Genomic DNA, 13439 nt, shown 5'->3' on the forward strand with positions numbered 1-13439 from the left:
TGTGATTGTTGCACAAAGCAATAATATTACTGTAAATGTTGCTGAGTAATGTTTTACTGCCCAACGCTGGCGCTGATGTGATGTTTTATGTCAACACGCGTGTCCAGTTAAGCGTAACGTGCATATTACATGCGACACTGTCCTTGTGTGGGGTCAGGAGACAAACGCACATGTGTGAGTTTATCCACATCGTCTGGTAATAACGATGTGTGGTCAAGTGTGCTGGAAGTGACGAATTCTCCGTTTTGAGAATTTGTTTCTCAACTTTGAGGTCAGTGTCTTATCTACTGTCACTTAATCTGGGTAAGAATTATCAGTCAAATGTCATTCTGAACCTCTCATAACTGTGAGCTATTGAGCTCAGGTTGAGAAACACTGCTGCACCACGTTCTCTCGTACTCTCTGGCCAAAGGTGACCTGTATCTATAAAGCTGATTGAGGCTATCTGCTAACTACCATTTCTGTGTCATTGTCTTTTATTTCACTGGAAACAAAAGCCATAAGCTTCTGACTAGATGAGCATTCAGGTTTTTATGACTTTGACCTCTGGCCAGAAAGTGAAAACTGTGTCCCATCTGTATTGTGTCTGTGTGGCCGGCGGGTAACTCTGGAGTCTGTGTGTGGTCATTGTTGCATTGGTTGTTTGCAGAGGGCGTGCTGACCCTGCGAGCCAAGCCCCCCTCTGAAGCAGAGTTCATTGATAGCCTGCAGAAACTGAAACTGGCCTTCAACCTCTTGGTGAGATATCAAAGCACCTAGCCTCCCTCATTCATCAGCTGTTGTCTCTTCAACGCCTCATTGCTGTGTGTCTGTCACTGCGCTCCCTGCAGGCCAAACTGAAGAAACACATACAGAACCCAAGTGCATCTGAGCTGGTTCACTTCCTCTTTGGCCCTCTGGAGCTGGTAAGAGTTTTTCTGATCTCACATAAGTGGATTATCCCAAAAGTCAACAATATACTCTATGCATGCATGTTACTGTTAGTTTTGTCATTTGATGCCTTAGCATTGACTGAGCTCAGCCCACAGGCATATCTGATGGGAACGCATTAGGCCTCTTTCAGTTCACAGATGAGAGCAGTTCAGCATTTTTGCCATCAGGCATTTTAGCTTTGTAACACACCCACTAAACTCTCACCAGACTGGAGCAACGTGGTTTTCAGCTATACTACAGGTACAGCTGCACTTACATAATGTTGGTTTTCTAAACCACAGTCTTCTGCCACACCTTCGATACTGCTGGATGGAAGCGCAAAACCAGACTCTGTTTATATGGCGCAGTAATCTTTGAACACATTGGTTTTATGCAGCTGAGAAAAAGAAAACGCCTCATACAGTACGCCTCCTTGACCGCTAGTTATCCTCCAAGGACGGTGTCAAAATACGGAAACTCAAAATATTCCGAGCAGTTTAATATTTCGGACATTTTAAAATGATTTTTTTCCTCTTTAAATACTTTTACTTGTGCAGTAAAGTGAAAATGGTAAACGTTTACATGCTGAATTCAACACTCAAATACCAAGTTTGCATAACTGTTTAAAAAAAATGTAAAAAGAGCTCTAAGTGATACCTTTACAGGTAATACACCGTAATGCTTCTGTATGGTGAATGCTATGCCAGCTGTAAACACTTGGTGCATCTACAGGTGCTGCAGAGCTGTGGAGGTCCTGACCTGCCGCGCTCAGTCATGTCTCCTCACCTGTGTAAAGATGCTGTTGACTTCCTGCGGGGACACCTCACACCAAAAGAAATGACCATCTTTGAACTGCTTGGGGAAGGTTGGACCAGACCCAGGTATATTTGCGGTGTTGTCATGGATACAAACACTCTGGTTATGATTCAGTGCTTGTGACATGGATCTCTTTTGTCGCAATCTTGCCCTGCGGGGGGTCGGGGTGACCATGTGGTCCTGCGTAAAATGCTGAACTACGTTTTACAGTTGCAATTAAAGAAGCGACAAAGCTAAACAGGGCTGCAAAGTGTTGTTTTAGGATGTTTTACTCTAGCAGCGATGTTTAATTTGATATACCGGTATGACAATTAAAAGTTGAACTAATCTACAGAGACTGAAACTAAATGAAGCCAAAGCTGGCTTATGTCATGCATGCATGTGTTATTGTGTCCTAATTCTAAATCTAAATATAGTAAATGTAATCCTAAATTATCTGTCCCAGTGTCAAATGTGTTTCATGGCACAAGCATGACATACAGTAACAGGTGCAGGTACTTACATATTTGCCTCAATTGCAGAAGCATGCAGAACTGCAAGGAATTTGTACTTGTTTGTTTGTAAAATAGTTAAGAGGTTCATGTACGATAGACCTAATGTCTAATCATTACAAGACGTCATAGTAAGCTAGTTAAAATTATGTGAGTAATGCTGTCAGTTTTCATATTTACAGTCAGCTTTTTCAATAGAACATCAAAAAAACATATATGTTTAAAATTAAGAATAAATATATTTATAATATATTTATAAATCTACAGTGTTACGGTTACCTTCAACATACTGTAAGCATTTTCAGATGAAAATCTGCATTTTCTTCTAATGATATATCCCCTGTCTTAATTAGCATTTGTAGGACGCAAAACACCTTGAAAATTTAAAAAAAAATTTGAGCAAATTATGATCATTTTTCATTGTGCAGTGAGATCTGATTTCATAGATTTGGATGGATGAAGAAGTTTAGCACCCCCTGAACATTATGGCAGTTTCCCCATGAACAGCAATGACCAGTTCAGCATCTGCACTGGTACTGCTAGCTCTGTCTCCACAGTAGAGTAGCTCAAGTGCAATTTTTTTTGACCATCCCTTCACTCGTCTTCCTGCAGAGCCGAGTGGCCGAGGGATCAGTGCGCTCCTCCTTATTACCCGAAGTTTCGAAACGGCTGGGAGCCGCCGGCGGATCTTTTCTTGACATCCCCGTGGGAAACGGAAGGACCCTCTGCCCCCCTAGCTTCCCCCTCAAGCCCAACTTACAGTAAACACAAACCTGAGGATGTAAGGCTTTTATTAAATGTTCCCTACCTGTGGAAAAAATAAATGCCGGTATCTGTAAATTTGTTTATTTATTTTTGGTTCTTTTTCAGTATTACAGGCCTCATCCCTCAAGCCCCTTAAATGGGTAAGTAATGAGGTCCTCCACATAATTTTTATTTATTTTTTGGTGTTTTTCCACATGCGATATCACAAAATATAAAACTTTGACACCATGTGTCTCCACAGGTCCTACAATGGGATCCCTCAGGCCCCCAAATATGCCAAAATTCGCTACAGCTTTGTCGCGCGGAATGCCAACGAGCTGTCAGTGCTGCAGGATGAAGTCCTCGAGGTTGTAATGACATATTCTTTTGTCCTTCATTTGACATTTGTAATTTCAACCAATTTGATAGTTTTACTCATTAACTTGGACATTTTATCTGCTGAATGGGAGTGTGTTACCTGTAAACCCGTCATATGGTGCTAAAACACAAATGGTAGCAAACCAATTTCAGCTGTGCACAGGTCAAGCGTCTGTCACCATTTGCAGTACAGTGGAGTAATGCGTGAACTGTCTTTTGCAGGTGTTAGAGGATGAAAAACAGTGGTGGAAACTACGGAACCGCAGCGGGCAAGCCGGCTATGTCCCATATAACATCCTGGATGTTGTGACAATAGAAGAGCCAGAGGTCCCCTACTCCTACCAGGTGACCAACACCCGCCCGTCTGCATTTTTAAAACTCTTTTTTGGTTCTATTTGAAAACGAATAAAACACACACTTTTGACTGTTTAGACTTTATTGTTTACCCAAAGTTTAAGATCCTTCCTAGTCATGACACCACAGTTCTGAAGTCCATCTGACTGCTATAAAGCATTCACGATAACAGATTAGATTAGATTGATAGTAATTTGTGAAAAACATAGCTGTTACCAATGGCATCTCATGTCATGAAACAAAAGTGACTTGTTAGTTCATCGTGCCCAAGAGCCGATGAGCTCATGCAATGGCAACGATGAGGCATGAATCCGTCCCGCCACAATTCGCGAGAATTGCTATTCCTGCTAGAGTATTACTCAGAATGCAGTGAAACACAGTGATCACCTGATGGGTCTTTAACCAAACTGTACTCAAGTTCAAGGTCACAGGGGTTGTTTCTATTTTCATAAGAATCTCTGCTATTCCTAAAACGCTGGTCAGGTTTTAGTAATTAATTTGTCCTGGATGTGACTCTATTGACTTCTCAGTGAATTTTAATTAGTTTGTTGTAACAAAACTTGTAACTTTCTTTCTGTACTTCATGCATTACTTACGATTTACCTGTGATTTGTGAAGTATCATGAGCTGGATGGGCTACATCTGGGTTTTATTTTATCCTTTAAATCCCATGCATCTTAGCTGTTTAGATGTTATTTTGTTTGATATTCTTCTGTGTCTAAACTAGTGTGTAATTTAATATAGCCACACTGAGTGACTTCTCACATGCCTCAGCAGCCTGTTTCTCAGCTCTGCTTGCAGCATGAGGGTTTCTGACTGAGCTCTCAGCAGTCAGGCTGCATTTTGGTCAGTGCCAGACTTTGCCAAGGAAAAACAATGTGTGTAATAAAATAAGATCATATAAGTGCTTCTGCTGCATGGAATCTGATCTTTTCTTTTCCTTTCTTTTCCGTTCTCAACCCTTGGTTAAGATACCTAAAAAAATGGTCCATTGTTTTGTTTCCATTTTTTGCTTTGGAAAAAGAAAGGAAGGAAAATGTTTTCATGTGTCTGTAAAAAGAATGTGTTTTTTAGTGGGGTTTTTTTTTTTAGTAACAATAATAAAAGAATTCAGTGCAGCCACAGGACAAATAATACTTTTCATTTTTTTCTTCACCTTTGTTTACACTGTACAGAGCCATGTCACTTTAGCTGTAATCTTATCTTCACTTCATAGACCAGAGGAGGCAAAAGTACAGACTTTTTGTACTTAAGTAGAAGAACAGATACTTGTGTTAAAAATATTCTGGTAAAAGTTGAAGTACTAAATCAACTTCTTTATTCAAGTTAAAGTAAAAAATACAGGCTCTGAAATGTACTCAGAGTAAGAAAGTAAAAAGTAGATCCTTGAAGGACAGTTCTACCAAAATTCTTCTCTATCTGTTTTTATGCAAAGTATACTAGATAGATAGATAGATAGATAGATAGATAGATAGATAGATAGATAGATAGATAGATAGATAGATAGATAGTAGGGGTGCAACGATACACAAAATTCACGGTTCGGTTCGATACTTTGGTGTCACGGTTCGATATTTTTTCGATACAAAAAAAATGTTCATGCTTTTTTAATTTGTCATTTATTAAACTTATAGATATATATTTTAACTCAAAAGTACAGTTTTTAAATTTAATGTTGCTGAAACAAAAGTAATTAAAAAAATAAATATATCTCAGGGCTCTCAAAATTTCAAAATCCCTGGTAGCCCTTCGGGCAGGGACTCTTCAGTTTTTGGTAGCCCAAAATAAATTTAAGTAGCCCGAATAAAAAAGAGAGAAATTTTTTGATTGATGTTTTGTTTCCTTTACAATATTATACATTAAAGTATAATATTGTAAAGGAAACAAAACATTAATCAAAAAAATTGTTGAAAAACAAATTACAACATTGTATAAAAATTACAATCATCAACTCAAATACTTGGTTCTAATTGAACAGAAATTTCTATGAACTTGTAAGAACTGTGTAGGACATGAATCAGTCTGTGTCAGATCCTGAATTTGAAATTTCCACTGAAGTCACGGGTAAGAGACAAGTGGAACCAAGATCTAGGCCATTTGCTTTTTGAAGTTTGCAAAGACTGCTAAATTTTGCCAGTGGTAGTTCACTCTTTGCAACATAGTACGCTGTTCTAAACAGATTTTTCAGGTTTATTTTTAGTATGTTATTTGCAATTGGTGTTTGTTCTGGGAAAGATATTGCAGACTGAGCAATAATGCATTTCTTGCATTTCTCATGGGTTCTAATGGGGGCCTTTCTTAAAATGACTGGTCCCAGTAACAAAGGCGCTTGTCGACTCAGAAATCGAGAGAAAACCAACAACACACCCGGCAGAACATCATGTTATTTACACGGGTGCACACAAGTGGTCCGCATGTGCGCATTCGCTGTCAAAATAAAAGACGCGCACCAGATAAGAAGTTGCAACGCGCGTTTGCGTCCATATAAAAGCACTGTTTTGGGGGCTAGAGTGGGATTTTCACGGCACATTCCGCACCACATCTCTGTGCGTTCATCATTTGTTTGAAGCCAGCTCACCTCCTGCAACCACTTTTCCGAGAATACATGCTTCTTTTGTGGTTCGGACTCCTTCTGACATTTGTTTGGAGGTGGAGGAACACCAAAGTAATTGCTTAAAGGAGCTTGCTTCTTCGACATCTTTAAGAGTTCTAAACAAATGTCTGTCCTCCTCCAGAAAATCTTATGTATGCAAACACGCGTTGCAACTTCATATCTTGTGCGCGTTTTTTTTTTTTTTTTTTTTTTTTTGACAGCGAATGCACACCTGTGGACCACTTATGTGCAGCCCCGGTTATATAGCTCGTCATATTGCAGCCACAGAAATTCTTTTGTCCATGAAACCATAAAGCTGCACTTTCTTTTTGCCTTATAGACTGATTTGTCATAACTTTTCCATTTTGTGGTAAGCTTTTCTTTGGCTGTCACTTCTTCACCCTGACCTGTCTTATTTGGCTCAGCAGAACTGAAATATATATCCTGCTGCTTTTACACACACACACAACGGTCAGCGATTCTCTGCGCGATCAACCTCTCATATGTTTAAGCTGCGGGAGATTTCACTTGTCATGTTTGCATAGTAAGCTAACGATTGATAAGACGATGTCAGAGGAATTGGTGCGCAAATTATCATCACTCACCAATCAGTGCTGTCGCTCTCTATACACAGTTTGCGTGATTGCAAAGTGAAAGCAAAAAACAAGCGCAAATTCAAACGGGATTTCAATATGTCACATATTGACAGTGGCTCATCGATGCCAATGACATAATTACCCAGCTACATTTCCGAAAGAATGCAAAAGCATTGACATATATTTTTCCTTCCTACAATAGCCCGACGGGCAGGGCAGATAGATTTTGGTAGCCTGACTGGAAAAATCGCTAACCCCGGGACGTCTGGCTAGCGATTTTGCGAGCCCTGTATCTGATTGAGGAATCACTCATCTTTGGAAAAGAGCGTTTATTACAGAGAAATGGCTCTTTCCAAAATAAAAGCTATACTATACGCTTCTTCTGGGCTATATTCTCAGCAGCATATTGTAGCGGGTCAGGGCTGTTCAGGGTTCTGTTTGTACAGTTATGTTTTGTTTATGTTGCCATAGTGACGGGTGACGCCCTCTCGCTGCGACGGTGTGTCCTTCCGGGGTCAGAGGGCGCCCTGTGTGTTGTTGCTGTGCGGTTGCCGCGCTGAGCAGTTAGCTAGCGGCAGTGTTCTTCTGCAGATGTCAATAAACGACTGTGCTCCCTGGCTAGCTCACGGGAAGCAAGACCAAACGACACCTCTGTCTCCTCCTTGTCTGAGCTCGCCACATTGGTGTCAGAAGTGGGATGATGGTGGCACCCCATGTTCTGACCCGAGTGACTTTTCCCCCGCCGGTCGTGACCGGCCGGTGAGCCAAAAGAAGGCACCTGGACATTTGCAGGACTTTATGTGGGGTAATGGGGTCGTCGGGGACGACTGACCCCTTAGGTGGGGGCTATGTAGCGGGTCAGGGCTGTTCGGGGTTCTGTTTGTACAGTTATGTTTTGTTTATGTTGCCATAGTGACGGGTGACGCCCTCTCGCTGCGACGGTGTGTCCTTCCGGGGTCAGAGGGCGCCCTGTGTGTTGTTGTTGTTGCTGCTGTGCGGTTGCCGCGCTGAGCAGTTAGCTAGCGGCAGTGTTCTTCTGCAGATGTCAATAAACGGCTGTGCTCCCTGGCTAGCTCACGGGAAGCAAGACCAAACGACACCTCTGTCTCCTCCTTGTCTGAGCTCGCCACATTGGTGTCAGAAGTGGGATGATGGTGGCACCCCATGTTCTGACCCGAGTGACTTTTCCCCCGCCGGTCGTGACCGGCCGGTGAGCCAAAAGAAGGCACCTGGACATTTGCAGGACTTTATGTGGGGTAATGGGGTCGTCGGGGACGACTGACCCCTTAGGTGGGGGCTATGTAGCGGGTCAGGGCTGTTCGGGGTTCTGTTTGTACAGTTATGTTTTGTTTATGTTGCCATAGTGACGGGTGACGCCCTCTCGCTGCGACGGTGTGTCCTTCCGGGGTCAGAGGGCGCCCTGTGTGTTGTTGTTGTTGCTGCTGTGCGGTTGCCGCGCTGAGCAGTTAGCTAGCGGCAGTGTTCTTCTGCAGATGTCAATAAACGGCTGTGCTCCCTGGCTAGCTCACGGGAAGCAAGACCAAACGACACCTCCGTCTCTACCTTGTCTGAGCTCGCCACAATATTAAACATATCAGGTCCCCATAAGGAGAATCATGTGCTAACGGCTGTCTAAATGACTCGGGTAAAGTTTGTAGCATGCATGCTTGTTGTTTTTGTCTGCTTCCACTTGTCTTTGCACTAGGATGATGTCAGTGTAAACGTGCAGTCATATTCGTTGTGTTCCCACTAGTGCAGTCAGCGTTAATCTCGTTGAAATGACGTTAACGCCACAACAGGGCAAATCTCCGTTAACACATTAACGAGCTAACTGCGCTAACACACTAGTTCCCACCCATGTAATTGAGCATTGCGTGGCACATCCAACATACTGTTTTACTTTAGTCCATGACGCGCTTACCTTCAGGGTCATACGTCACATGAAAACCAAAATAATTCCAAACGCCAGATCTGAATGGGGGGGGGGGGGGGGGGGGGTTCAATTTGCCATGTTGCAAGGAGAGCTTAACTTCTGTCTCGCTAGCTTGCCCTGTGCTCAGTTAATCTGCATTCGACTACTCCGCCTAGGCTGCACTGTCGAGCGCAGATCCACTGAGCGCTCAACACAGACAGCATCGTCAGAAGGAAAGTTGATAAAATAAATTAAAAATTTTGTATTGTTCGATACATATGCGTACCAAACCGAAAGCACTGTATCGAACGGTTCAATATCGATACGAGTATCGTTGCACCCCTAACAGATAGATAGATAGATAGAGTAATCTATCTATCTAAGATCTCTGTAGTGGCTCAGAGTGGGGAAAGAATCACAAATCATAATAATTAATGTGAGCGTCAGTATATTTTCTTAGTTTATGGGCTGTGATCAGCTGACGTGCTGCTCTTTGTGCATTTACACAACTGAATTTCGCAAGTTATGGTGGGTGATGTCCATCTGCGACACTAACATTCTACTGTTTCTTTATACTAGACAGCATATAGTTGGTATAAAGTTGGAATTCAGCTAATTAATCTAAACATCATCATCTTAAATGGAAATTAGTCTACTTCATGTAAGCTGTAACTGACCATAAGCACCACAGCCACTGTGCACCAGCCCAGCGCAGTGCTTTACTATAAATTCCCCACAGTACTGTAAAGTAACCTCTTTATCCCATTTAAAAACTACAGAGTATTTTCATGCAAAGTTTTTCTTCCTTCTTCTTCCTCTCCTCTCCTGGCTTTCTTACATCTTTCTCCATCTCTGAATGAACTTATCTTGCCCTCTTTTCTCTCCCTGTGAAATACAGCATCTGGACATTTAGCTAGCAACGCACTGTGCGACAAACTGCACACAAACAGTTTGTGTGTTTGCTGATGTTTGTTGAGCTGATAGAAACACTGAATTTGAAATTGCCTACCATTAAAAAAAAACATTACTTTCTTTATGCTCACTGCTATTCTGTAGCTAGCATGATGCTGAAGTACCAAGGCCACAACACCTACACTCACTCCAGCCCACTTTACAGGGAGTGCAGAATTATTAGGCAAATGAGTATTTTGTCCACATCATCATCTTCATGCATGTTGTCTTACTCCAAGCTGTATAGGCTCGAAAGCCTACTACCAATTAAGCATATTAGGTGATGTGCATCTCTGTAATGAGAAGGGGTGTGGTCTAATGACATCAACACCCTATATCAGGTGTGGATAATTATTAGGCAATGTCCTTTCCTTTGGCAAAATGGGTCAAAAGAAGGACTTGACAGGCTCAGAAAAGTCAAAAATAGTGAGATATCTTGCAGAGGGATGCAGCAGTCTCAAAATTGCAAAGCTTCTGAAGCGTGATCATCGAACAATCAAGCGTTTCATTCAAAATAGTCAACAGGGTCGCAAGAAGCGTGTGGAAAAACCAAGGCGCAAAATAACTGCCCATGAACTGAGAAAAGTCAAGCGTGCAGCTGCCAAGATGCCACTTGCCACCAGTTTGGCCATATTTCAGAGCTGCAACATCACTGGAGTGCCCAAAAGCACAATGTGTGCAATACTCAGAGACATGGCCAAGGTAATAAAGGCTGAAAGACGACCACCACTGAACAAGACACACAAGCTGAAACGTCAAGACTGGGCCAAGAAATATCTCAAGACTGGTTTTTCTAAGATTTTATGGACTGATGAAATGAGAGTGAGTCTTGATGGGCCAGATGGATGGGCCCGTGGCTGGATTGGTAAAGGGCAGAGAGCTCCAGTCCGACTCAGACGCCAGCAAGGTGGAGGTGGAGTACTGGTTTGGGCTGGTATCATCAAAGATGAGCTTGTGGGGCCTTTTCGGGTTGAGGATGGAGTCAAGCTCAACTCCCAGTCCTACTGCCAGTTTCTGGAAGACACCTTCTTCAAGCAGTGGTACAGGAAGAAGTCTGCATCCTTCAAGAAAAACGTGATTTTCATGCAGGACAATGCTCCATCACACGCGTCCAAGTACTCCACAGCGTGGCTGGCAAGAAAGGGTATAAAAGAAGAAAAACTAATGACATGGCCTCCTTGTTCACCTGATCTGAACCCCTTTGAGAACCTGTGGTCCATCATCAAATGTGAGATTTACAAGGAGGGAAAACAGTACACCTCTCTGAACAGTGTCTGGGAGGCTGTGGTTGCTGCTGCACGCAATGTTGATGGTGAACAGATCAAAACACTGACAGAATCCATGGATGGCAGGCTTTTGAGTGTCCTTGCAAAGAAAGGTGGCTATATTGGTCGCTGATTTGTTTTTGTTTTGTTTTTGAATGTCAGAAATGTATATTTGTGAATGTGGAGATGTTATATTGGTTTCACTGGTAAAAATAAATAATTGAAATGGGTATATATTTGTTTTTTGTTAAGTTGCCTAATAATTATGCACAGTAATAGTCACCTGCACACACAGATATCCCCCTAAAATAGCTAAAACTAAAAACAAACTAAAAACTACTTCCAAAAACATTCAGCTTTGATATTAATGAGTTTTTTGGGTTCATTGAGAACATGGTTGTTGTTCAATAATAACATTATTCCTCAAAAATACAACTTGCCTAATAATTCTGCACTCCCTGTAAACTCCCAGTATAAATGCCATAGATGATACATCTGAACCAAAATTCTAAGGAATTTTTCCAAGGAGTAGAAACTAAAGATATCTGTGTAAAAAAACATTTAAAGAATAAAAATAAAAAGTTGTAAGTATTTGTACTTTGTTACTTCCCACCTCTGAAAAAGCCCAGATGTATTGTCTAAAAGGTGTTGTGATGGATTCCAGGACGACAATAACTAATTATCCCTATAAGCTTACGAGAAAGGTCAAGGTTTCTTTATCACTAGCTGGATATGATTTTCTTTCACAGGATACCCCCGGGATTAAAGTCAAGTTATCATTTCATGATAGAGCTGTAATAAAGTGGTCTCGTAAATAAGAAAAGTTTACGCTGCATTCTTATAGGTACCTGCTGCTTGCTTAAAGAAATGCCCTCCAGCAAACACTTGTCTATGTGTGAGAACCTCCCACACGTACTTTGCTTTTGGCTACTTGGCAAGAATTAGTCAAGCAGAATGAGATAAAAGACAAACCAGTTTTTTGGAATAATGCTGGCTTTGATTGCTTTCTCATGACCTGTGTTTGTGTTTCTGTGTGTGCAGCAAGGTTACAGCCCGTCCTCCCCTGGGTCTCGAAGCCCTGGAAATAGCTTCAAGAAGGAAAGACCCAAGAGTGAAAGTAAGGGTTAAAAAGTAATCAGAAATTCCAGTTATGTTTTTTTCCCCCTGTTTGTTGTTTGTTGTTTTTTTTAAGAGGTAGCTGTTCTTGCTCTGACTTTTGTCTCCATCATATTTCCATGCTGCAGTGATAGAGGAGCTGCTGACTAAAATCAATAACAAGCAGCCCCCAAGGAAGTTGCACGTGGAACGACCGTCAGCCAGCGCTCAAGTCCTGCTCAAATCTAGCTCAAAGCCAGAGCAAGTGACTGCATGGCTCAATTCAAAAGGCTTCTCAAAATCGTAAGTTACCCACAACTCTCACTAATCCACCAAATCAAAATACCTCCCTATGCCTTAAAAGCAGGGATAAACAACTCACGGCTTGTGGGCCAAATCATTTGTTAAACTCCACATAGGGTGCATAACAAATTTTCTAATTCGCTAAGTAGATGTTTGGTGCAGTATGAGCCTTTTTTGCAAAGAATTTGCATCATCTCGCTCTGTGCATCCTTGTTCCAAGTAAACAGTAAATAAGTCAGTTGGTTTGAAAAGAAATAATTTGAAAGAAAGAGGATTTATTGTCTTTTTAATGTGTATTTCTTATATTTGATAAATATTAGGTCCTAGACAGCAACTTGAGTATCACTTGCTGAATTTCATGTCTTTACTGACCTCTAGTGGCTTAAAAGGTGTTAGCCTCGAGGTGTAGTCTGGTGCAAAAAAGCGATCTATTTAAGTTCAGACAGAGATGCCAGAAAGGAGTGATTAAAGGTTTTCTTTATTTTATGAACAGATGCAGAGTGGGGTGGCTGTGTCTGTTTGCCTTGTTACTCTGTAACCATATAAGCGTTACCACCTTGGCATATGTGGCTAGTTAGCATTTAGCACAAAGCTAAGCTGTGTCTAAGTATAGCAACATGTCTCAGTGAGCCTGTCACGTGACCCAGGTGCAGGAAATGACAATGTGAATAATATTATTGATGATACGTATCTTTTCCTGTCATGCTTTGTTATAATGGGATACATTTTTTTAAATGGTCCTTTAGCAGTGTGCTCTCTTTTGGAAGCAATGTTGTTTTAGTAAATACTGTCTTTTAATTGTGTGACTGTTTTCTGCAGAACTGTTGACTGTCTGGGGATCCTGACTGGGGCTCAGCTGTTTTCCCTGAACAAAGAAGAACTGAAGGCTGTTTGTGGAGATGAAGGCAGTCGCGTCTTCTCACTGGTCACCGTGCAGAAAGAACAGCTAGAGGTCAGTCCCCTCAGCAGCACACTGCTTACACAGCTGTTTCATTTGATAGATGTGCTTTCATTGCTGAACATCTGACA

At 41.7% G+C, this 13439-nt stretch overlaps 1 protein-coding gene across 2 annotated transcripts in view; it reads left to right on the forward strand.

Annotated features, from left to right (window-relative positions):
• eps8l2 (EPS8 signaling adaptor L2) overlaps positions 1–13439 on the forward strand; it is a 28945-nt gene that overhangs the window by 13553 nt on the left and 1953 nt on the right. For both annotated transcript variants that reach the window (XM_085412348.1, XM_085412347.1), the window contains 10 exons: positions 650–738; positions 831–905; positions 1645–1793; positions 2832–3000; positions 3090–3124; positions 3226–3331; positions 3564–3686; positions 12054–12129; positions 12257–12410; positions 13230–13362. In XM_085412348.1, the coding sequence (XP_085268474.1) occupies positions 650–738; positions 831–905; positions 1645–1793; positions 2832–3000; positions 3090–3124; positions 3226–3331; positions 3564–3686; positions 12054–12129; positions 12257–12410; positions 13230–13362 (1109 nt within the window). The remainder of the gene's footprint in view (positions 1–649; positions 739–830; positions 906–1644; positions 1794–2831; positions 3001–3089; positions 3125–3225; positions 3332–3563; positions 3687–12053; positions 12130–12256; positions 12411–13229; positions 13363–13439) is intronic.

Source organism: Rhamphochromis longiceps, linkage group LG7 (assembly GCF_057381845.1).
Source record: "Rhamphochromis longiceps isolate RC_006_pf linkage group LG7, R_longiceps_female_GT1.1, whole genome shotgun sequence".
Classification (NCBI taxonomy): domain Eukaryota; kingdom Metazoa; phylum Chordata; class Actinopteri; order Cichliformes; family Cichlidae; genus Rhamphochromis; species Rhamphochromis longiceps.